At 34.3% G+C, this 24252-nt stretch overlaps 2 protein-coding genes across 5 annotated transcripts in view; one reads left to right on the plus strand and one right to left on the minus strand.

The window, feature by feature from the left end:
- Positions 1-24252, minus strand: part of LOC110380829 (ras association domain-containing protein 10) — a 138578-nt gene that overhangs the window by 35848 nt on the left and 78478 nt on the right. The window contains exon 1 of one of the 4 annotated variants that reach the window (XM_049841338.2): positions 1539-1571. The exons of 2 other annotated variants lie outside the window; for them this stretch is intronic. The gene's annotated coding sequence lies outside the window, so the exon portion shown is untranslated. Of the gene's footprint in view, positions 1-948; positions 970-1538; positions 1572-24252 lie in introns of those variants that run through there. One more of the 4 variants, XM_064039514.1, reaches the window with a different exon arrangement.
- On the plus strand, positions 19694-23475 carry LOC135118186 (uncharacterized). The gene is made up of 6 exons (XM_064039461.1): positions 19694-19908; positions 19993-20205; positions 20497-20574; positions 21238-21303; positions 22008-22094; positions 22310-23475. The coding sequence occupies exons 1-6, from the start codon at positions 19863-19865 to the stop codon at positions 22816-22818; spliced, it is 999 nt and encodes a 332-aa protein (XP_063895531.1). The 5' UTR covers positions 19694-19862; the 3' UTR covers positions 22819-23475.

Below are 24252 nucleotides of genomic sequence, written 5' to 3' on the forward strand. Positions count from 1 at the left end.
GATGAGCCCAAATCAACTATCGGCCGACTAAAAGTTTGAAGTCTACGCCCGATTTTACTTTCAATGCAGTGTAATAAAACCGTGAGTTGTTTTACTAAATGAATCGATTAGTGTAACATTAATAATATGCTAATTAGTTCTGTTACAAGTCTAGTTGAAAGGTTACATTGTTAATAAATAATTTTATTAATGTTATGCTTTTGACAAATTATGTTTTATTGCTCTGTGTATTTGTTTTGGAACTGATCTGAATCTTCTTCATAAATATTCATCATTTGTATTTATTGGCTGAAGACAATATGCTTACATTTTCAAAAATTCTGCCTTTTACAAACACCGCAGAAATTCTCGAGATTTCCAATAAACTTTTTTACCCAGCTGCCAAAGAGATTACGTTTTTATTCAAACTGACGGCCGAATATATCAGTGACTTTTACTTCACCTGCATCAGAAGTCAGCCGTTGAGTGAGATCAATCATGAAAAATATATAACAATAGCATGATGATGACTCAACCCTCATTCAAAAATAGTCACAAACTTGCAGCCTTAATTGATGTTTGATAAGTAACAATTTTAATTATCCTCAATATAAAAGGGTGACCAACCCTAAAAGGGTAAATCCACTACAGGGGTTGTGTTTCAAAACTATAAAAAGGCCACAACAATCGCTTTAATGGAACCACCCCTTAAACGCTGGTAACACGGAAAGGTGAGGCAAAACAAATCGCGTGTGTATTTTATAAAGCTTTTTATTCAACTTATATAAAACATTGGTGTTTGTATATTATATTATTTACAAATATATGTGCATGAAAAAAGAAATAAAAAAGTAATGAAAATAAAGCATTTCTATCTATTGTGTCACGGATTTGCGCAAAAGCCAGTATTGAACGCTTGGTGTTGTCGCAAATCCGTTGCAATGGAAACCATCTCTAAACACATCTTACCGCTTTCCATGGTCAGGGTTTGGTGGGTTTCCTGTGAAAATTATTGAATATTATAGCTTATTGTATTGAGTTAACAGGAAATTTTAATATGGTGTTGGGAATTGAAGCATTTACCCCATAATAATGCATTATTTTTTAATAGTTTGGAAACGATTTATTTTAGTCGGACATTTGAAAATGTATTTATAAAATGCATCGTAACTAGAATTCCTGTTTTCAATGGTCTTATTTAAAGTTATTTTTACGGATCAATATTGCTAAAACATGTACCTAAATAAAAGAACTAAGATTGAATCAACCTTTTGTAGTTAATATTTTACATAAATCACCAAAAAAGTAAATACTTATGCAACATACACAAATTTTATTCAAACCAAAACGGCAATGAAAATGTCAGCATCAATTTTCAAAATGGCCGACGCTTTATAGGAAAGCTTAACTGCGCACACACCTATTAGACGAGCAATTATTTTAAGAGGATTTTAATTATTAATAATGTTAATGGTTTGTATAAGAAATCACAGAAAAAGGGAATAAATCTGGGGGTATGTAATATGGGGAAATAATAATTTAAGATTTAAAAAACTTACATGGTGGTATCAAAAAGTTGAGTCCACAACCTTCTTGGACGAACCTGTGTTGCCTGTTCGCCATCTTTTACGAGAATGAGCTGTGGGTGAATACCACGGCATGAAAGATCCCATGGGGTGATACCACCACCACCAGCTGAATACCACGACGCATGCGCCCCACCGGGTGGGGCAGGACCATATTGATTATTTCTACCCCATTTTCACGATGGCATGATAAGAACTGTATTCATGGTGGATAAATTGCCTGTGGCTGGTGATTTTTGAACGCTACTATTAATAATGTAGTGCACAGAATGATTGATACGACTGTCCTAAAGGAAAGGTAGTTTCGGAGTATTTCGGCTGTTTCAAAAGCTAGTGACTTGCGTTAATCGATAATTTATACCTATGAGTTCCGATTTTATTTCTCATTAAATTGATGGGCTTTGTTGAAGCATACGATTTTGGTTACAATAGGTTTTTACAAATATAGTTTTTAACTGTGTTAAAAGCTTTTGAATAGATTGAAAACTTTTGGGGTCCGTTGATAGCTTTTTTGTTAAATGTCCGCATAGAAAATATTAGCTTATGTAGTTTGCAAGGTATACATAAAGGATTCAAAGAATTGGTTGCCCGAGCTTTGCCTACTGGCTTAAGGGCAATCTAGTAAGCCGCTTGGTAATTTTCTTCAAAAAGCATCATAGCGCAATCTGGGAAAATATTTCACCATAATTAAGCTAAAGCTGATGTAAAAATTAATAAACCTATTACAATAGCAAATCCTTATATTTTCTATGTTTTTAAATCTTCGTAACTTTAGGCCCCAAGCCTTCATTACCAAAAGCATAACGTTTAAATAGTGATAGTTATCATGAGATAAAATTGATCTATTATATAATCTATTGATTTACAGATTTTTTGACAACATTTATATCGAGCTAATGTCATAACTAAATCTCTGAATCACAAATCAACGGATAGACAGTTTAAAGAATCTTAATGCTTCTATAGTTTTGCTTTCAGCAAGGCATTTTCACAAAATCATATTAAGCCATTGAACCAGCCCCTTCGATATCAAAGCTTGCAAATTCCAAGTATATAGGCGACGTTGTGGCGACCTGTATTGACAGGTAATGCACATAACTGTAGTATATGCATGCATGTCTGTATGTATGTATGTATGCATGCAATCTTTTTACCTAACACGATATTATGTTGACACGAAGGCGTATTGGCGCAGTGGGGTGAGAATTGATCTTGAATGGGGTGATAAGTGTTCAATCGTTTTGATTTTGTAGATTGTGACATAAGCAAATATAGTGTAAAGAGTTTTGGATGGAGAGGCAGATGGAGGCCTGAAAGAAGATATGGATAGAAAGAGAGTGGATGTAAGTATGACGGCTGACGGAGAGGAATGGTCGCGAAATACCTGTGCGTGGATCCAAAATAACTAAGGAATAGAGTAGGATGAAGAAGAAAAGTGACATAAACAAACATACATTAGGGAATTGATTAAGTTAAAGGGATTAATAATGACAATTTAAATAAAACCGCTTTTCAGCGATGTCAAAATCATGATTAGGTACCATCTTTACTTATATTTCAGAAGTATCGCAATTTGGTGGACTTTTCGTTGATTTTGATACCGAAAATTGACGTAAAAAGTTTTATGTTGTATGTTTGAAATCAGCAATATTTAAACCTCAATATTACAAGTGCTATTCAAATCAGATAAACGTCAAATCCCTTTTCAATGACGCTCTTTAGGCGTGGGGGTGACAAGTATCGGAGCTTACATACGGATTGCAATTTAATACTCAGGTCCAACTCTGTGAGGTATTTTGATATCAAGTGTTCGTAACTGGACAAAGCTTTTTATAAAACCTTCATTTATATATGAAACAATCATATTCTATAAATCATAAACAAAGACGTAAATATGTATATTGGACTATGAGAAATATATATTTTTAATGAAATTTCAATTGCGGTGATTATGAAAGGCTTTTTCTGATAATTATCGAATAATTGGAAAAACTTAGACACTTGTGCAAAGTTACGTCGCTTTTACGAATGAGAAAATTTACACTAGAAATTGAATGCTAAGAGCAATAGTGGACATAATCCACTTTAATTGGATTAAGTATAGCAGAAAGCTTTAAAAGTTCTGTTCTGGAGGTCTTCAAGATACGTTAAACTGACTAACCACGACAAATTATGTAACAACGCAGTATGTCTGTCGATATACGGAGCATATCCTTTAGGTACAGTTAACGACAGAAATCTTAATTTAAAGCTTAAGTTTTATTTAGCTGTAAATCTTTACATTTTACATACTTCATTGTGTTTTTTAAGGAAGCACGTAACTTCTGTAAGCCCTCGTAATTTTTTTTCAGTTTTCGATAAGAATTAATTTATTAAGGCCCACAATTATAGGTATTTACCTAAACATTTTAGACGGACTGTTAAAGACTTTAGAAGAATCTAAAATCCTGACATTCCGACAATGGCTGCCGGGTACAAAACCATTTTCTTAAAAATCTGTTCTAATTTGCTATACATTAAGGAGTTTTTTAATTGTCTTTTTACTGATTAGAACAGCACTCTCAAAAATACAAGCACGAGCAAAACAGTGAAATATGTTTATGAAGATGCACTTTTCACATTGACGATACAAGTGTTCGCAGTAGCTGCAAATTTTGCATCTATCTATCAAAGTCAGTTTCGCTAGGCTACAGGAAACGCGTAGGTTATCTAGAATCTAGATCGCGTTTACTAGCCGATTCCATGTACTAGGCAATTACCTACGTATGTGTACTAGGTACTGCACATTCATTGGTGATAATCTACTATGGTTTGTATGAAAAATTTAATTGTTTGTTTGTTTTTTGTGTTTGTGGAAAGCTAAGGCTAAAGTATGTAGGTACAGCTGGCTCACTTACCTACTAATTTTATCCATCATCATCATAAGCCTTTTTATCGTTCCACTGCTGGGCATATGCCTCCTCTCACACAGAGAAGGATTGAGCGTTAATCACCACTGCTTGACTCTGCTTGCTCAATGCAACGACTTTATTACTTAGTTTCGTCGAGGTGTTTTCCTTCACTTTTAATCAAAGTCACTGATGTCTAAGATGTACTTAGAGAGTACATACAAACTTAGAAAAGTTGCATAGGTGACTTGCTTGACCTGGAATCGAACTACCTACTTTGGGATGTTGGTTTTTTTTATTTACACTAAAACTACTGCATCGATTTAAATGTTTGATACACAGATATTTTGGAGTCTATATATATGGATATATCGATATATGGAGTGTACATAAAATAGAAAGGATATAGGCTCCCTTGCTAACCGAGTTCGGGAAGAATAAAATTCTCCTTTGTGAAACCGCTGGTGATATATTTAATAACTTTTAAATTAACAATTGTAACGCCCTCACAATTTACGAATTTACATAACCAGTTAGCACAAAACCCTGATACAATTAAAAATATAACCTCGTAGTAAAAAAACCGGTTATTGGCGGCGACATCAAAAAGCGCATTGCAGTATAATAGAAACGGGTCAAAGGATATTATCCGTTCCTAGAACACCCGGGTAATAATACGGTTATAGTTTATTATAGTTCGCTAGTTTTGTAGGTAGTTCGTGCTTACTATAATTTTGTGGTATGTGTATATTCGGATTGTGTAGGTTTGAGGCAAAATTTGTTTGTTGTATGGTCAAGGCTGATTGTGTGTTTTGATACTAGAGTACTTATAAATGGGGTGTTGTATTTTAGGATATGTACATTGTACATGTTTACATAAAATACCACTATGATGGGTATACTTACAATTATGTGAGATCAGATATCTGTAGGTACTTACATAATGAAGCTGAAAGAATCGTTTATTTGCATCAATGCACTAATGTCAAAAACTGTTAGACTGGTTTAAAAAATCTTTCAGTTTTAGATAGCCCATTTATCGAGGAAAGCCATCGTTATTGAGATGATGGTTAAAGAAAGTGCACATATTACAACGATTATGTACCTGCTAGGCCTTCATCAAACCTATTAAAAAGGATCAAAACTACTAAATAAACGGTCAGCTATCGGCCAACAGTTAAGTCAACAGTCTGTGAGGGATTTTAATGAATTGTATTTTACTTAACCATTCACAATACTTTTTTATTTACAAATTCTACTACATATTACTTACTTGAAATGCGGATTCTTTGGTATAATCCGTCAATTATATAACATTAAAATTGTACGTGTCTTACTGTTTCACCCATTACAATATAAAGGGTATTTTTTGCGTATCTCCATTCTGATTGACGTTGTAAGTTAACTATTGAATTTTAACCAGGCGGTGGCTTTTGATGTTCGTGAAATGTAAACAGGAGATTAACTGGAAGTTAAGGTATGGTGACACTATGCTTGTGTAATACATAATTCGACTACGTAAGCATTAGTTTACCTAGTGATTCTAATCATCAAAAATCTATGAATCCTAATTTTTTTTTTGCAAAGAAGATATATACTAAGGCAATAGAACTAAAATCTTATTTATCAGCAATGTCAAAAGAAAAAAAAAATACTTTCTGGACCTGGATATGAAGTAGCCTGTCCTTTGTCAGGTTCTTGACTATCTGTGCGCCAAATATCATTTAAATCTTTTTAGTAGTTTTAGCATGAAAGGCTGACAGACAAGCAAACTACGAAGGATTATGAAGAACAAACAAACATCAAAAATCAACAGAGCATTTTTGCCATTCACATCCCATTCCTTGAGAGTCGAGTTACCATAAAAGTAGCCACACCTGACCAATGTGCTCGCACCTTAATTAAATTAATTTAAATAATCCATGATTACGATACACTATTTAACGAATCGCCATTTTGTTTTTTTTCGTCCATTAAAAAGTTTTAAAAGGAATATATCTTTGGAATTCTGTTGATTTAAAAGGGTATGAATGGTTTTAAGAATGTAGTGTGTAGGTATGTCGTACGGATTTTTGCTGGGTTTTTGTTTTTTTTTCGCATAACATCACGCCTGTTTCTTACCAATGGGTAAGCAGAAGAATCTGTATGTTTACTTATTTTCCCAAAAGAAATATAAATATATTACCTAAGCATTAAAAACACTTTAAACTTTGCAATCCTGAAATTAGCCATTTGACTCGGCGCGTTTTTTCGAGAAGTTTTGTTTGTCCAAATGTGTCTACTACTGACTTCAAAACTGTCAAAAATATGAAGAAAATACTACTGCACATGCGTAAGGCGTCAAATTACTAACTTAAGGCCTTCTGAGTTGGGCTGCGGGATTGTTCGAAAGAGATACCTCGACCCTGGTACATAAAAGGCCTATGACGGAACACGACGGTTTTTAGTCAGTAAGAGTCTGACACTCCCTCTCCGCTGCTAACCCACAAGGGTCGGAAGGGGTCATTTGATGATTTTTGACGGTAAAAAAAAGGGTAGCTTAATTGCTCAAGTTAAAAATAAAGTATCTAGGTACTTAGTAGAAATGAAATAAAATCAAGAATCTCATACAAAAGACTGTCTCTTTTCTAGAAGTCGGTATAAAATAAAACAAAGTAAGTATCCAACTTAGTTTTTATGGGTAATTAATAAAGGTGCTATTTACTTATCAGACATTTTATCTATTTTAGTTCGATCGTAACTTAAGTAAAATGATACCGAATAAATTTTAAAACGGTTGCAATAAAAATGTTTAACTTTAAATGTTAAACTTCGATTCAAGTTACTAATAAGTTTTTAACGGAGGGATTAAAGTTAAGTTAGTTTTCTTGTTAGTAAAATAGTGCCTATAGAGTACCTATATTACTAATAGGATATGGCAAAATCGTGTTGAAATATTTAATTTTCAATAATTTGTGTGCTTAATTACAACTCTAGATTGTATCTGTCGTTTTCACGATTTTACTACTAGACATAATGAAGATTTGTATCAGACCTGCTTTAGTAGTATAAGAGATTAAATCCCTACATGTGTACCTTCCTTCAAATTTAGTAATACCTGTTGGAAAACACACGCTAAGATAAGCCTAAACGAAAGAATTACACTCCAAGATCGATTTATTGACCGCTCTAAAACACATGTATTCATTATCAAAACATTATTGATACACTAAATTGATATCAAAACGGGTTACAGGACCAGTAGCTGATACCAATAAACAGTATCGATATTCCGATTCCACTAATGACATAATGTTAATCGAAATGAATCGATTTAAATGAATATTCGATCAAATATTACTCGAGCTGTCATTCTGTCGATATCAAGCTAGTGCGGAGACCGACTTTGAATTTATAAATACCAGTTTCCAGAATATATTTTAAATATTTATTAAGTGTATAGAAAATGTTATTTAGGTATGAATTATTTAGTTTTATTGAGAGTTTATTTGATATCTTAAGTGTTGTGGTCGTGTTTGAATGTGTTCGATTTGATTTATTACAAGTTTTGATTAAATTCGGTACAAATATTTTTGCATTTGTTACGTTGATAGATAAACGCAATCGCTTTGAATTAAAGTTGAAATATAGCTTTCTATAAAACAGATTATTAAAATCAAATTAATATTACAATCACGACACGGATATTAAACCGTAGTAATAAACAAATTATCAATTTTCTGCATTTACCCGATAAGCTTTACCAAACTGTTAAAATAGCTTGGCTTGATCTATAAAACCCACGAGCACCCTAATTGAACTACTTTACACTGTAATTTTACAGCCGTTTCAAAGCTTAAAATGTAAATCGATATTACGTAAAAGTTCTTTCCTCACCACGCGACTACATAGTATATTAAAAGCGCATAGACACGAGGTTGCTACAAAACGCATTCATATGAATGGGATCTGTCCGAATTAATTAAGATCACACCGAGATCGGCCGAGCCCGGACCCATTCGGCCTCGGCACGGTTTTTAGTCTCGGCTTTATATGCTACCAGTTTTAATTACAAACAAAACTAGACCGATTGTCTGAATAAACAAAATATAGATTCCGATAAATCAATTGAAAACATTTTGAATTGATTTATGAGACAAGAATATGTTTTATTTAACTTTAACTGTATAAAACATACCTTTGTGTTTGTTAGCCGAGAAACAAAAGAAAGTCGTGTACGTAATTTAAAAATGTTTTTAAAAGCAGTGATAAGTATTAGTTACACACGCACCGTTTCTAATCTTTGACCATAAAACATTTTTTAAAGGAAACGGTTTAGTGCGTTCATAAATATTATCGAAGAAACCATAATAATTATTGTGTTTTAGAAAGGAAAAAAGTTTTTATTTTTAACTACTCACGTAAGTACATATATTTACTTTAACTTTTTTAGGTCAATGCATGATAATTGAAACTACATTTTTTACTCGCCACATTTTTGGTATCGGCCATAAAAACACTGGTACTCAACTGCATCCGTTTAGACTGGGAGCGGACCCTAACATAGTTGGGAAAATTGCTCAGGAGATGATGATGATTTTTGGTATCGGCCGACAAGAATCTGGTATCTGCCGAAACCGAAAATGATAATTGCCCATCACTATTTTACGATCATAATCTTAAAACTCAGCTTGTATTAAAATTATTCGTTTATTTTGCATAATGATTGCTAACTAGAGTTAATAGTTTAAGGTGTAACCTCATGAATAGCAAGTGAGGACAAGTGATTCAATTTGTTTTTCAACAGTAGCTTAGAATTATAATTTTTGGTTCCTTTATAGACGCACACTTAACAATAGTCGCAACACTAATTAAAATATAAGACAGTACACATGTTTTGATACATATTTATTCATCTTTCACGCTATAACTACTGAACGGATTTTATTTAATATAGCCAATACATAAGAAAAGCAAAAAAACAAAATACCTCTACTATTGACGATATTTATCGACGATTGATGCATCTTCTAGCTAAATCCTTTTGCTGTAAAAACCATTTTGCTCTAAATCCAGTTTCTAACATTCTCAAATTTTTTGTACCTTCACAACAAATATTGCTACTATTAAATTCAAATCAAAGCTCAATAATTAACTTCTAAATGCAACACTAATTGAATATCTCACCGGATCAATAACTACGTAATACGAATCCCAATGAATTCTCACCGCTGTCATATAACTCATGAGAGAATGCTAAGCTATAAATATATTCAGTGCTATGTATCCGGCTGCTAATGAATTAATGAATTTGTCGCATATGCATGCAAGAAACTGACTCGATTTTTAGGCTTGTGATTATTCTAAACTTCACAGCTTACCTTTGTTAAAGTGTACGAAAGTTCTCTCGCAATTGTAAAGTCATCATCTGTCGAGTCTTTTCCCAACTGTGTTCGGGTCGGCTTCCAGTCTAACTGGAAGAGTGACCTTGGTAAGAGTGACTAGCTTCCTTGACTTGAATAGACTTACTGGCTTTTGACTACCCGTTACAACTGCCAAAGATGTTTAAAATGACGGCCGGCATCTAGAGTTGGTAATTGGTTGGTAATTGGTGTCCAACATATACTTAAAAGGAACATACAGACTTAGAAAATTGCATTGGTACCTATTTACCTGACCTGGCATCGAACCCATACTCATACTTGAAAGGTTGGTTCTTTACACATTAGGCCACCCAGGGCAACTGTGCCTACCTAGTATATACAAAACCATTTTAAATTCTCACTATTGGAAACCGTGACCAAGATTCGGTCCGAAGTCTATTGTTAGTATTATTTACTAGTTGTCAATAATAATAAATTAGTCTGATCAGTCCTGCGATTCTATAAAATTCGATCAACAACTCGCATTTCACTTCGATTCGTAATGTCATTTCATACTTTAGGGGAGGTAGGGGAGGGATGGGCACTTTTTCACATTTATTGCATAAAAAATTCAGATTTTACAGATAATCAACTTTTATTGTCATTTCTTATGTTTGGCTAGATAAAATCAAAGAGCTATCCTAAAAATTACAATCAGTTTCAACATTACGAGATATTTAAACGGTTTCAATAAAACCGTCGACACGTCAAAATTTTGTTTAGTCTGACATGCTTTAGTTGGTACTTACGTAGTGTTTAAAGTTACTTTTTGCTTTTTATAGGGTTTATCGTTTATAACATTTTGTCATAATAATTGCGTACTTTTTGGGTCGGGGTTTTTAAATTTATAATTTTATTTTATTTCATGGTTTTTTAAAGGAGCTCCTTAATTTTTCCTTCTTTTTATGATGGGTTCGCTATATGCGATCTCAGCCAAAGGAAGCTGTTTAACAATCCTCATGACAAACTGGCTCTGGGAGTATTGCACAGATTGAGAAACAATAAAAATGGACCTTTGTTGATCCAGGGTTATATATCATTCTAGGGTTTCATCCGCCACATCCCATTTCCAGCATTAGGTTCTCGTCAATTAGAAACATGAAGAAAACTAGTCAAGACAAATTAAACGAGCCCAAACTCGGGTTTACTAAAAGGCAGTTCAGGGTTACGTCTCCTATCTTCGTGTCCTAACAGCAGACCAGCTCAGTGGTTCCAGAAGACATTAGTATTTCAAATTTTAGATCCCACATATGCTTGCAAGTAAACTGAGCGTGTAACATTCCTATCACACCTAACAAACGAGCTGATGACCTTGAAGACCTGAACCGATTTCCACCAAACATAGCTAAGAACACTCCCGAATGACATTCCTTTTAAACAAAAAAAACCGCATTACAATCGGATCATCCGTTTGGGAGCTACGATGCCACATACACACACACACACACACAGACACGTCAAACTTATAACACCCCGTCGCACAGTGAAGGAATCTCGCAATCTAGGGGGATTTAAATCAAAATATAAATTCTAATAATATATAATATAGTTATATCCTATGTATACCTAAGACCCTATTTGTCATAGCTACATATTAGAAATTCTTGTAGGTAGGTTAAAAAAAATATAAAAAATAAATAAAGTTGATAGACAATAATCGTTGCAACTTTACAATACGAACAACAAAATTAAGGTGTCATCTTCACTTGAGATTACTGATCAAATTAACGTATAGTCTTATTTATTTGTTTATTATTGCATTCTGTACATCTTTCAAGGTAAGTTATTGTGTATTTTATCTAAGTAATAGTTAAACATTGATCTAATGACATCATTTAAAAGCACAGTTAAATTAAGCATTTTTTAGACATGATATTCAAAATAAAAGGCGTATAGAAAAAAATGCTCTCAATATCCCGGTGTTTCTTTTGTTTCAGTTTATAGCTTAGAATCTTAACTTTTGAGAACAATTTACAAAACTTTTTTTTCGGTTTTCAGAATGACCGCCGAAACTTTGATATTTGGACCTCAAATGCGAAAGAGGAGCGAATTAATGCTATTTTTGCATTTATAATAGGTAATTCCTTCAAGTACAGTTTTCGGAAGGTGCTATTAATGAAATGAAGTTTTTTTTAAAGAAAGTTATGTAACAAACTTAACGAAAAATGGACAGCAAGCGGTAGACATCGCGAACGCTTTTCAAATAAGAATGTTACTTGGTTGAATTAATGCATTAAATTACAAGTTAATGTTTTAAATGAAATACCATCTATATCTGGCCACTCACAAGGAAGACCACATAAAGTTTTTGTAGAATGTTGCGATAAAACCAAAAAACACAAAGTTCAGAATCTAATATCGTCTACTAGCCCTGAAGAAATGGCGATTGCACATGAATGTAACCTTGTATCTTAGGGAATACTCATGGTATAACATACCAGTTAGAGTGTACAAAGTTTTATTTAATGTCCGGGATGTCATAGCTTCGTGTATTTTGCCGGCTAGAAACAAAGATAACCGAAGATACAGGGAATTCTTTACTAGAAAAACGACACGAATAGACACCAATACCGACCTACTTAACAGACTTCTCATATCATCAGACCCCTTCATATCCAGCTTGAGACTTATAATAAAGAGAAAACGGAGTCCTTTAGATCCCGATGTCCTAAAATTGCTTTCTGTACCCACCGAAAATGAGGCTAAATAACAAAATTTATTCATATCGCATTTTTTAAATAAAACTTTATGTTCTCTCACTATTTAAGTATTTTTATTTATTAGTAAACCAAGAAATATTATTTTTTAACTTGTATATTTTAATTAATTCGGTTTGGAATTAAATCCCCCTAGATTGCGAGATTCTCACACTGTGCGTCGTATTTGCGTCGGGGGTTAAAAAGAATGGTTTGCGACGGGAAATTCTTAAAGATTTAATATAACGAGCAATACAAGAGGTATCAAAAGGTTAAAAAATAAAATTAACAGCTGATAAATATGGAGTCCCTAGATCAAGTTGGCAACGGTACCTGAAACAAGATTCTATAAAGGATTTTTAGCGCAGATTTATAACCTCACAAATTTTCACTGAAGAAGAAGAACAAAAATTTACAAATTATACATTACATGATATGTCCAAGCCTCCCTACCATAGGGAGCATTGGACACTTTTGACTTAGTTTATAAAAAAAAAATCGGTAAAAAAACTTAACTAAAACTTTTTTTATCTTATGTGCACTGAAAACTAGAAAATAAAAAATAGTTACTTACCTGTCAACCTACGGTGGTCCCGGTCATATTAGACTAAAATAAAAACGTGGGGCCCATAAACTATTGCTGTAGTACCTCTTCTAGAGGTATAATAGGTGTGGATTGCATCGACTTACTATAATCGTAACTGGAGATTTTGACAATCAATCATTAATAATAGAAAATACACATACCTTTCATTAGTTTTCTCTTTATAACGATCCGAAACCGCAACAAAATATTTAAGTACTTTTACGAGTGTTTGTACTTGACAACTCACAGAAATGACAGAAAGTCTATGGATGAACACCGTTACCAGTCGGTAACGTAAACTACCCAATAAAAAAAAACTATGATCAAATCAGAATAAAAGGACCCCCTTTATTCTGATTTCATCATGTCTCCCAACTGCCCATCTCTCCCTACCTCCCTATAGATAGACAGATTTTGGCAGATCTGTCAAAATCTCGACTTTAATTTAGTTCAACTTGTCAACACGCTCGATAGCGAAGCGCTAGTGTAGTTTGACAATGTCAATCACGAAACTTTAAGGTAGAATTCCGTGGGTCGCGATTGTCGCAGCCGCGCGCGAAAAAGTCAACCTATGAAAATGTATGGCACCGCTGCCGAGGGCCGCGACAGTCGCGCGCGGACGACGAATTTCGTGAGCCGCTCGCGGCCGTACGCTTCTCAACATGGTCTAGCGCTTAATAACATCTATAGAATTTTAGTAAAACCAGAATTAAATTGTTGACAATGCCGCGAGCAGCTTACGAAATTCGTCGGCCGCGCGCGACTGTCACGGGCCTCGGCAACGGTGCCATACATTTTCATAGGTTGACTATTGTCGCGTCCACGGAATTCCACGTTTAGATCGAAGTCGAAGTGAGAGTGATGTCGAAGTGAGTTGTGATATTTTATAGAATCGACATGCTGTAGTCTGTTCGAAGATATTAAATCAAAGCAAAATAATACAGACTGGTGCTTATCAACAATATCATTATAATAAATATCTAATCTATTCGTACTCTATATTTTGTTGTTTGTTTAATATTGACTAGAATTATAAGTGACAATCACTTTGAATTTGATCTTAAATTGAGAGGTGTACTAAATCCTAATAAAATCCTTTGTGACAAAAGCAGCACTTTTTGAACGTCAGGAATTTACAAAAGAGTTGGCAATCGTTACGGGTAGTCAGAAGCCAGTAAGTTTGACATCAGTCTAACCAAGGGGTATTGGGTTGCCCGGGTAACTGGGTTGAGGAGGTCAGATAGGCAGTCGCTCCTTGTAAAACACTGGTACTCAGCAGAATCCGGTTAGACTGGAAGCCGACCCCAACATAGTTGGGAAAAAGGCTCGGAGGATGATGAGGAATTTATAAAAGACAGCCCAAAACGCCCACCCTTCACAACTTCCTATGTGTTTTTGTTGGTACAGCAGATCTCCGACACTTAGGTATGGCAGATCTCTGAGCACCCTTGCCAGTGGTTTATCTATTTACTAACTTAGCAACATCCCGTAGGCTGATAAAAAGTAAGTAGCCTATTGCATTTCTTAGATTGTCAGACTGTCGGTGTACCATAAGTCGCTAGTCGGTTCAATAGTTTTAACGTGAAAGCTGCACATGCAGACTGATATGATTCCACATTTATAATATTAGTAAGATTTTTTTAAGTTTATGTCTTCCAATAGTAGACTTTCAAATATCTGAATTTCTTCTAAAAAAATTTGGAGCTACTAAGGACCATTTGGGATAAAATCTACCTAGCATCTTAACAGTTTTCTATAACTACAATAGGCTACAATTACCTTGACATCAAAATGTTAATGTTACAACGTGCTAACTTAATCAGGAGATCATTTACACGAAGAACAATCCTGTAGGTACCTAAAACAATAGCAAATGCACAACCTTACTATCGATCTGTATGTTACACCTTTAAAGTACCACAAACTGCAAACTTTTAGTTGGCCTTGGGCTCATAAATCGGTATTAAGTCAAAGTCAAAAGTTTTTATTGCATATAGACCTATTAAAAGTGCTTAAGAAACCTTAAGCTAGAAGCGCGGTTCCAAAGAGTGGGTCTTTTGGAGAAAAACTGGCAAGAAACTCCATAACACTCTTTAAAAAAAGCTTCTTGTTTTAGCCCCCGACTTCGTTCGCGAGGAATAGTGACTTCCGGCAGATTTTTGTCCCGCGCCCTAAGTCCGGAATAAATTTGTTTTAATATTTTTTATTGTAATAAAAACTGTCCTTTGTCCTTTCTCAAGTTCCAACTTATGTCTGTACCAAATTTCACACAAATCGGTTCAGTAGTTTAGGCGTGAAGAAAAGACAGAAAGACAGACAGAACTACTTTCACATTTATAATATTAGTTAGGATTTCAAAGATCAGCTATTTAGCCGGTATCAGACCGACGGAAAAGTTTAATGGAATCAAGATTTTCTTTACAAAACCTTTTGACAACCATCGTGTCAACTGTAGGCCGACTGTTTAGTCTGCAGTGTGGTACTCTAAATGTATCCTAATTTATATGAAAACAATATATCAGTATTGGCATTTCAATCAACAATAAATCTCTAAACGATAAGCATCGTAATCAACCGTTATTTCATCTTAGGTTCTAGTTCACCGACAACATAAACGTCAGTTTTCTTAAAACAACTGTTTATGAATTTTCACTACGGAGCGGAGGAAGGAGAAATGAGCAGAAGCATAAAGCAGGTAGGTGAGAGAGAGACGCCTTCTTCTATGTCAAATGACCTTAGATGAATGTGACCTAAAAGCTCAGTTACTAGTGAACTAAAGAGGACTTTTCAGTTTTACAAAAATGTTTGTTGTGTTGACCCGCATTTTGGCGAAGCTACTTTCTTAGGAGTCAGAGAGGATTTCCATAATTTTCAAGTTCAATGTTAGCAGCCGTATTAAGAAAAACGGACGTTTAAATTCTCGGTGTACTCGTGCCTCACAATTTCAAAACCCACTCATACAAGTACTCGCAGATAAAACACTTAAATATATCAATTTGGTCCCTTAAACCGCATACATACATTTCGATCAAAACAACCCAGTTAAATTAAACCAAGTTAGTTGCAAAATGTTAATTTACTGAGATTTATTAAGATAAATGACAACATAGAATAAATTGCTTTGGCAAAAACTTTAATTTAGAGACTGCATGTGGATTGGAATCAGACCTTTAATTTAAGGTTAGAACTGAAATATATTAAATCTATACTTAATATTATAAAGCCGAAGAGTTTGTTTGCTTGAACGCGCTAATCTCAGAGACTACTGGTCCGATTAAAAAAATATTTTCAGTGTTAAATAGCCCATTTATCCAGGAAGGCTATAGGCTACTTTTTATCCAGGTTCGTGCAGAGGTTCCCACGGGATGCGGGTGAAACCGCTGGCAGAAGCTAGTAATTAAATAGTTCGTCTTAATGGTAATCAAGAAATGCACTTTGATTACTATTCTAACGATGCTATGAAGTCAAGGTAAATACGCGGTTCAATCTTAATTAATATTTAAATTACGGCAAATGACGTACGTAATGCCAATTGAAGGAGGCTCCTAGGACATGAATGTAAAAGGTAAATTAGTATGGAGATGATATGTTACCCTTTAGAGCAATAGGAGGCAATTTTCGGATGAAGAACTTTCGGAGTTCAACTTCAAAAATTACTCTGAGGTATAATTATTAGCGGCGATTTTAAGATCATAACCTACTACCTACTAGTAGGTACCTAATGTTAACTTAAGTGAATTGGTGAATTTCTCACTTACAATGGAATCGTGCACAATACCTAATCGTTGTTACGTGTGTAGGTACATCCTTTCATCTTCATACTGATTTATGAACAAAAATCAACTATCAGGTGACCAAATCTTAGTAATGTGCGCGCGCTCTTAAGCTCTTCTCCTTCCATCATTACCTTAAAAATCGAACGAAGCCCAGTATGGTTTATTTTTAATCCAATGCTTGAAAGTTGAAATTGGTCTTCAGGCCCAGATCTGGCTTCCATCATGACTTCAAATGCATTGACCATTGACCCCAAAAAACTTTCTTCTAATAGGTAACCGAAAAGAGATTTCCAAACACTATTCCCCGAACAATAAGCGAAGGCAGGAAATACGCTCCGCATTGTTCGCGGCTAAATGAATTTCAAGTAGGCTCGACTAGTAACGAATAGTTCGCGGAACTTGGCGTATCCGTTGGAGACTGTTAGTTTGCTGGTAGCGTTTTTGGGTCAGTGGTTTTAGTTTCAAAGTTAGAAGAATCTTGGTGGATTAATGTGGCATGAAAATGGTTTAGGTTGGTGAAATTGACATGAAGCTTGATTTCAAATGGTGGAGAAATAATTATATGCTTTCATGTTTAAAAGGGCCTCTATCTATAGATGGTTTTAATATTATGAATCGCACACTCGTGATAAATAAGAATTTTCTATGGAACATATAAAACGACAAAGTCAACGGACTGTTTTACTTCAAACAGCCTTTGCAGGTTCAGCTACGGTGGCTTCCTATAACTTATCTATCTGTATTTTGACTTTGCCTCCATATAAATTAAGTCAACGATCTCTAATCGTAGATTAAGTAACAGAAATCTGCAGTTAGACAATAGTTACATAAACTGCGAGCCAATTATTCTGTGCTATCCTGAAAAAACAAAAAAACAGTGTAAGACCATTACCATATAATTATCTTAATTACTTATCCTCCTTATCATATGACTTGTACCAGTCACCCAAATCTTAAGCTTCGATCTACTGAACAAAGTATAAAAAGAAAACATACAAAAGTAGGTAATTTGTAAGCTCTAAGTGCTCACCTCATGAACAGACTTTTCCAATTAGCCACGGTATATAAGCGAAGGAAATTCCCATACAAGAACAGTTGCTTGTAGTCATTTTACTTTCTCTGCTGATGGAGGTAGTTAGAAAAAGTTTGCTATTAGGGGTATTGGTACCTCATTATGTACTTACGTGCCTATGTATATTATAATCTGGCCTGATCATAGTGTGATGGAAAAATGGTCATATCCTGCAAATTATTGCGCGTCCTGTGAGAACTGCCGTTTAATTCAGGCTTCCTTTGATAAATATCATCTATATTTAAAGCATATAACAAAAACAAAGGCATATACATCTTATCAGCGTTATAGCAGTCTTCAATGCCCACTAAGTTTTGTGTCCTGAATGACGTATTTCATTTTGTGTAATGACCGTGCATGTTAGTCATTCAATATAATGTCGTACCCATCTATTTCAGAATTTGGAAACTGCAGGAGAAAACTAAAAGAGTCACAGGCTTTTATCTTCACTATCATTGCCACTCCATACAAACCTTAAAAATGTGTTAGATTATTTTGGTGGAAATCATCAAATGGCTCCTCCCGCTGTGGTTGCATTTGAGGGAGTGTGAGAGTCTTACTGACTAAACCCACCATGTTCCTTCTCACCTCAGGACTACTTTCCAAAGTTAGGTATTAAACCCCCAAACTTAACACCTTAAGAGGGCTATCACAAATTTTCGAGTTTTATACGAGTTTTGATGCGTCATTATGCTTTGGATATAGTCACAAAAAAAAAACAAAAATAAGATTAAGAAAGTTTGATCATTTATCTTGGGGCTGTTTTCAATAAATATTTTAATTTGTCCACGTACATCAGTAAAATCTTTGTCTCTGCAAAGGATGTTTCATAAAATGTTGCTTTTGGGAATCTTTTGATGCTTCAGTACTACGAGGATATAGCAATTTAACCATTTATAAAAATGTTCAAGATACAACTATATCTTGTACTTGTGCTTGCTTACACCAATTTATTACAATTCATACAGTAATACACCAAAAATAATTCTATAAAACTGAGAGTTACTGACAATTTTCCGTACAAAACTATATTTTTTATCTATGAAAGTATAATCCAAATTCAAATAAAACATATTTAATAATTAAGGTGGTATTGTTATAAAGCTTGAAAAAAAAAATTGGTCTATTTAAAAGTAAAACAATATTTTAAAATAATTTTTGTTTGCAATGCAAAAATCAATATAAATCTTGTGACGCGCGGTGTTCAACTTTAGTCACAGGGGTGACAATCTTAATAGTGGCAAACGAGAAAACGTATCATTATAGGTCTGCAAAATGAAGTGAGACAGTAAATACATTGAGGTCCTTACATGGAAGTGTCATTTTAATTTGGTAGTATTATAATGTAAGATATTAAAGAAACTGAAATATAGATGGCGTTATTTGTAATGACGATGATGCGCGATTGCGTAGTAGTTATGCTTAGGTGTGTAAGAGGGCGCTATCACATCTTTTATTGGTTCTACTCTTACCCTATCTTTTTTTTCAGCTAAAATAAAAAAATAAATAATAAAAATTTTGAGTTGCATATTGAAGCAATTACTAAAATTTAATGTTTATTATCAATTAGCCAGAAATAAAATAAAATTCAAGAATTTATTTTCTACTGGCAACATTAAATCCATTTTCTACATGCAACATTATGCAAAATTGTCAATCAAACAAATTTGGCTGCCGGTTTGCGCTGAAGTGCTTTTCGGTGTCTTGTTTGTTTTTCCAGATTTTATCCCTATTAGTGCTTTATCCACCTAAGTCCGTTAAGTTGAGCCTCTGCTCCTTCGGCCGTGTCGATTTTGTGCTTGAGGTGATCGAAATCTTGTGAATTTTGTGCTTGAGATAGGACTCGTTGACCCGTTTTGTGATAATTAATATTTATCATGTCTAATAGAAAGTGTTGTGTTCCCGGATGTACAAATGGCTTAGGTAAGCATTTATCAACATCCTTAAAACAAATAGTCGTCATTTTGTCACGACTCCACTGAATTCTAACTTGTTACCCTTTTTCAGACACTACGGGGTATTTACATAAATTCCCTAATCCAGATAAGGATAGGCAGCTATTTAATACATGGGTCTTTCATATTGGTGGTGACATTTTGCAACTTGAAAATAACCATATTTTCAAATACCGCCGCGTCTGTAATGATCATTTCGAACCAAAATATTGGTGCCGGAATAACCGACTTGCCAAAGGAGCTGTACCTACAAAAAACATGCCAGGTTAGTTTTAGTAAAATACCCAAATTAAGGTACCTGTTTACCTTAAAGAGTACCTAAGTCTCAAATTTCTAGAGTTGATGTTAGAAAGAAATAAACAGTCATGTTATTTGAGTTTAAAGTAAACTTTCCAAATCACAAAATGAAAAGCTGCAGTAAGTCTAAAACATCTGAATAGAGATTTCTTTGGAGCCACAATTTCTGTATGTACGCAGTATGTCATACAAGAGTTTCTATATTACATTTCAAAATTTACTATATTTATAATTCATATTATTTTATCGTTGTTTACAGGATTATCTTGCTCGAAATTCAGCATTGAAAAAAGAGCACTAAGACCTCTTCAGATTTCAGGACCGTCTACATCAAAAGGTATATTTTATCATATACATATAAACAAGCAATTCATTTTTATACATACATACATACATTTACATTACGTATGTACTAGCTTCCACTTGCGGCTTCGTCCGCATGGTGTATTGATAAAAAGTGGCCTATGTCTTAATCCAGGGTATCACCTATCTACATACCAAATTTCAACCAAATCGGTCCAGCCATTTTTGAGTGAAGTTATTTCAAAGATCATTTATTCCTACAAATTAGGCTGAAATTGAGTAACTTGAATGTCACATTTACCAAAATCCTTTGCTATTTTAATTTGTTGTAATACTTAAATAGCACTGCATTACACAATTTTGGTACCCTCTTGACTGAATGAATAGGTAATGAATCATAGATCAAATGTTCCAAACATAATATGTGGTATCCATAACGTCTAGTTTTCAAGGTACATGTCAATTATGATTTCTACTACTCTCACTTAGGCATACAAAACCATTACCATGTCTGAAATAATTTACTTTTGTATTACTTTGTTTTGTTTAATACTTGTTTCTTTTCAATAATGTCAACATATTTGTGCATAATATGCGGCACCCATGCGGACAGCATATAGTGTAATTGATAGATAGACACTAGCAATAAATGATGTAATAATAACATATACTAATCACTGAATATTATTATTTACAGAACCTGCGCATCTACATATACACTCACAAGGTTCAATTGAAGATGTACAAATGAAAGAGAATCTTGGTGAGTGATCCTACATACAAGCATTTAATCAGCAATTATTTTACACATATTCTGTCCTGGAACTCCTTCATGCGCCGGATAAAATGTAGCCTCTCTCGATAAATGTGCTAATTTACCTTAAAATCATCTTAAATTGAATTATTTTTGTTGTTCCTGAGTTATAATTTTGCAAACAATTAAAGTAAACTAGCCTCTCTATAAACCTATCCCTTAAGACAAGAGTGATTGATGAAATACAGTTTGTTAAATTACATTTATATGTCATATGCATAAGTCCTAAAATGTTAACATCCTTATCACTACATAGTATAAAACAAAGTCGCTTTTTCTGTCATGTGTCATGTTGTATGTCCCTATGAACGCTCAAATCTTTAAAACTACGCAACGGATTTTGATGCGGTTTTTTGTAATAGGTAGAGTGATTCAAGAGGAAGGTTTTTATGTATAATAACATACATTAAATACTGGGGAAATACTGTTATCCCGTGCGAAGCCGGGGCGGGTCGCTAGTTGATATTATAAACTATATAAAAGAAAAGTAACTTTGTCTAGTAGTGGGCTGGCTTTAATTAATTCAATATGATTCAAATAATGGTTACTCAATATGAACTGCTACATTCATGATGATGGTAATGATCATCAGCTTAATTGGTTTGTATATAATAGGCACACATTTCTTACCAAATATGTTAATGACCTTTCAGATCCTGTCACTTCAGAATCTCAGTCTGTACACAGTGATAGACAGCCTCATAGTGAAGAAGAAAATGTTGAGGTGGTGAAAGATCTTGGTAAGCAACACAATTGTAATCAAACTTAATAACTTCAAAGCTGAGTTTGCTTGTTACACTCACTATCATGGTTTATTAACTAGGTACTGATTTATAGATTTAATACATATTTCAATCATGGGATACTTTCACACACAACTAGCTTTGATGCTATCTCACTCATATGTACTCTTAAATTCTGCAATTTTATTCATATGATTCTTATTATTTTTCAGTGCATCGCAAAGTTAAATGTGTTAGTAAGAAGGCGGTAAAACAGGTTGCTGTTACGAAAACTGAGCGTGCTCTGTATCAGAAAATGCTGCAAGTTGGTGTGAAACTCAGCAAATGCCGTAGCAAGGTTAAAAAGCAGGCAATCAAGATCAAGGCCCTGCAAAATATTACTACAAACCCTCAATTTTTAGAAACTCTAGACAAAATGTCTAGCACATCAAAAATTTTAACTTTGCTGCAGTTCAGGGAGCACAAAAGGAAAAAAAGGCCGGCGTTTCACATTAGAGGAAAAATTGTAGCTTTGACTATCCTCAAGCAAAGCCCAAAAGGATACAGATTCCTGAGGAAAATCTTTATCCTGCCATCACGCCAAATTTTAATAAAATTAATTAATATGGCAGATATAAATGCTGGTATCAATAAAAATTTGATGGCACAAATAAAAAAAGCCACACTTAAAATGAAACCAGAGCACAAATTATGTGTGGTTCTTTTGACGAAATGTCACTAAAACCGAATGTGGCATACAATGAAAGGAAGGACAGAGTGAGTGGGTTTGTAACCAATGGGCAAGAGACACTGCCTGAGTATGCAGATCATGCGCAGGTATTTATGATAAGAGGACTTATAAAAAATTATAAGCAACCCGTTGCATACACATTTTCTCAGTCTGCCACAAAGGGACCAGAACTGGCAAAACAATTAAAGGCTGTCATCACAGAACTACAAAATGCTGGTCTTAATGTGGTAGCAACAGTGTGCGACCAAGGAACAAATAATGTTAACTGCATTAAATTCTTGTTACAAGAAACAAGAGGTATTCTGTTAAGAAAATCAGAAGAACCTGAGGGAAATATTATTTTAATAAATAAACAGGAAATCATTCCCTTGTATGACCCACCTCACTTAATGAAATGTATAAGAAATAATTTAATAACGAAAAATCTACTATATAAAAAAGACAACAAAATGCTAATGGCAAAGTGGGAACACATAACTGCACTGCACCAAGAAAACCCAGGCTACAAAGGCATAAGACTGGTGCCAAAATTAACAGACTCCCACTGCATTCCCAGTAAAATTCCACGGATGAAAGTTAAATTTGCTACGCAACTATTCAGCCAAACTGTAGCATCAAATATGGGCTACCTAGCAGGTAAATAAACTTTATTACATAATGTTTTCACATTGCATTATTTTATCGATACTTATATATTATAAAGCTGAAGATTTTTTTGTTTGTATGTTTTCTTAACCATGCTAATCTGAAGAACCAATCCAATCACCAAGGTCGATCAGGTCTAATTTGAAATAATCTTTCACCGTTAGATAGCTCATTTATTGAGGAAGACTAAAAGTGACTTTTAATCTGGGTGCGCGAAGTAGCTTTCACGGGATGCGGTAGAACCGCGGGCGGAAGATTGTATAGTAAAAGTTTTCACAAATTAAAACTGCTCCCAGTTCAGATTTAATAATAACAAGTTTCTTATTGATGACTAGATGCCATAGTAGCCAGTGTATCTGCCTGCCACAGGAGGTCGCGGGTTCGATTCCCGCATAAGTCAAACATTTATGTGTGTGGGTGTTTCTACATATGTACACTATGTTATGTTATTTATAAAATATTTATATTTATATAAGTTCATTTATTGGTTGTCTGCTGTACCCAAATTACAAGCAAGCAATGCTTTGTTTGGGACTAGATTGCGTTGTAAGAACGTGTGAGGAATATTTATTAATATTTTTTTTCTTATTTTTTGCAGAAAAGGAATAATCTCTCAAGATGCGCAAAATACAGCGGACGTCATCTTGTTTTTTGACAAACTTTTTGACTCCATTAACGGAAGCTTCGGGAAAAGGAAGCACAGTAAACCACTGCTGGGACCTGCGACGCCGAACTCAATACATCACAAAACATGGATGGAGGCAAAATATTTTTAAAAAT

This window comes from Helicoverpa armigera, chromosome 19 (genome assembly GCF_030705265.1).
Source record: "Helicoverpa armigera isolate CAAS_96S chromosome 19, ASM3070526v1, whole genome shotgun sequence".
In the NCBI taxonomy this organism is placed as follows: Eukaryota; Metazoa; Arthropoda; class Insecta; order Lepidoptera; family Noctuidae; genus Helicoverpa; species Helicoverpa armigera.

Bases quoted from the DNA above. Each gene is read 5' to 3' on its own strand.
- LOC135118186 (XM_064039461.1), top strand. From the start codon at position 19,863: ATGTCTAATAGAAAGTGTTGTGTTCCCGGATGTACAAATGGCTTAG. The intron at 20,575-21,237 runs GTATATTTTATC...TATTATTTACAG, and splicing joins AGGACCGTCTACATCAAAAG to AACCTGCGCATCTACATATA. The intron at 22,095-22,309 runs GTAAGCAACACA...ATTATTTTTCAG, and splicing joins TGAGGTGGTGAAAGATCTTG to TGCATCGCAAAGTTAAATGT.